This window comes from Ipomoea triloba, chromosome 2 (assembly GCF_003576645.1).
Source record: "Ipomoea triloba cultivar NCNSP0323 chromosome 2, ASM357664v1".
NCBI lineage: Eukaryota > Viridiplantae > Streptophyta > Magnoliopsida > Solanales > Convolvulaceae > Ipomoea > Ipomoea triloba.
Window position 1 is genome coordinate 695,370 of NC_044917.1, and position 1,600 is coordinate 696,969.

Consider the following 1,600-nt stretch of genomic DNA (forward strand, 5'->3'; position numbering starts at 1 on the left):
GGGGGGGGGGGGGGGGGGGGAGAGGGGTCACTATGGGCGAGGGATGAAGTCTTACTCAGGACTCTCTTTCTGATAACCGAAGTCACTTGCTGCTTTTAATGCTCTTTGATATGTCAGTTTCATTGCTTCCTGCCATCAGAACTCAAAAGGATACAGCATTACTAATGCATTTAGAGAAGAAATCAGAAATGAAAATCATTATTTCTAACAGAATAAGGCAGCAGACAAATTATAATCGTTGTGGGCTATCTTCTTATGAATGATGGCTGATATGTTTTTACTTTTTTTTGGTACCATGACTCCCTGGTATCCAGTAGTCACTTTGGGGTCCGACTAAGCCGGAGTTAAACTGCTGCAAGAGTGCCAGACACTATTTGAGGGGCCAATTATATTCGAAGAGACCTTCTACAATCACAAAACTAAGTAAAATGAGTGCTTGTTATCCAGATAAGCGGATGCTAATCGGATTGGTGACCTGAAAAAAGCACTCTGGCAAATTAAATGGCTTTGAGTGACAATTGCAGCCGCTAATCCTAAAAGCAATTAAGATTGTCTAAAAGTAAAAGCATTTAAACCTGTAGCTTTGATTCAAAATCCTCGGGAGACCAGTTTAAGTTGCACTCCTTCAGTTCCAGTTCCCCAGCAACTACCTGTAGCAAATGGTTAGACATTTTTCAAGAGAACAGCAAGAGAGAGAGAGAGAGAGAAAGCAACACAAATACCACCATTTTAGTGTTAATTTTAGATAGATAGATGGCTTTCATGAAAAAATCCAAGAAGAAAAGTCGAGCATACCCCTCCCACCCCAGCAGCCATAGAAGGAGCAACTATAACATTAGCCTTCCTCAGAACGTCAACTGCCTCAGGGGTACAAGGCATATTTGAGCCTGAAAGGAAAACAAATCCAGTAAATACTAGAGGCGATAATGATTATCATCAGAAAAATAGTGAATTGACAGTGCGGGGGTGTCAATGTTAGAGGGACTGTCAAATATTCTCCAATACCTTCTACAACTATGCGACAACCCGAGTTTACCAAGTTAACGGCATCAGAATGATCAATTTCATTCTGTGAGGCACAAGGGAATGCCACATCACACCTTTCATTCCAAGGCTTTGATTCATCATAGTATTTTGACCGAGCATAAGTTTTTGAATAATCTCTGAAAAGTTAATCATAAACACACAGTTGAAGAACTCAAGGTCACAATTCTATATAACCAAAAAAAATACAAACCTTAAACTTCTATGCTGAGCTTTAATGTCTCTTAGGAAAGATATTTTCATGAAATCAAATCCATCTTCATCCACCAGATAACCTTTTGAATCTGTAAAATGCATTTGGAAGTTGAAAAAAGGAAAACATTTCTTCAAACTATGACTTTCTAGTGCACAAGTATCTTATAAAATAGTTGCTAGAGCAACAGCACTTGACATGCATATTTTGAGACTTCAACATGTTTATCTAAATTTTTCTAGTGGAATCATGTGCAGATTGCCAGGCAACTGAATATATATATATATATATATATATATATATATATATATATATATATATATATATATATATATATATATATATATATATATATAAAAAAAA

The 1,600-nt window shown here is 36.7% G+C and overlaps 1 protein-coding gene across 4 annotated transcripts in view; it reads right to left on the reverse strand.

The window, feature by feature from the left end:
- LOC116010239 (NADP-specific glutamate dehydrogenase) overlaps positions 1-1,600 on the reverse strand; it is a 7,727-nt gene that overhangs the window by 1,565 nt on the left and 4,562 nt on the right. The window contains exons 11-16 of one of the 4 annotated variants that reach the window (XR_004096902.1): positions 1,238-1,328; positions 1,006-1,163; positions 796-887; positions 576-650; positions 282-405; positions 56-129 (exon numbers count right to left, since the gene is read on the reverse strand). Coding sequence is in view for 2 of the 4 variants with exons in the window: in XM_031249558.1 (XP_031105418.1) it covers positions 56-129; positions 576-650; positions 796-887; positions 1,006-1,163; positions 1,238-1,328 (490 nt within the window). In the remaining 2 variants the exon portion in view is untranslated. Of the gene's footprint in view, positions 1-55; positions 130-281; positions 476-575; positions 651-725; positions 888-1,005; positions 1,164-1,237; positions 1,329-1,600 lie in introns of those variants that run through there. The other 3 variants (XM_031249558.1, XR_004096903.1, XM_031249559.1) reach the window with 3 other exon arrangements.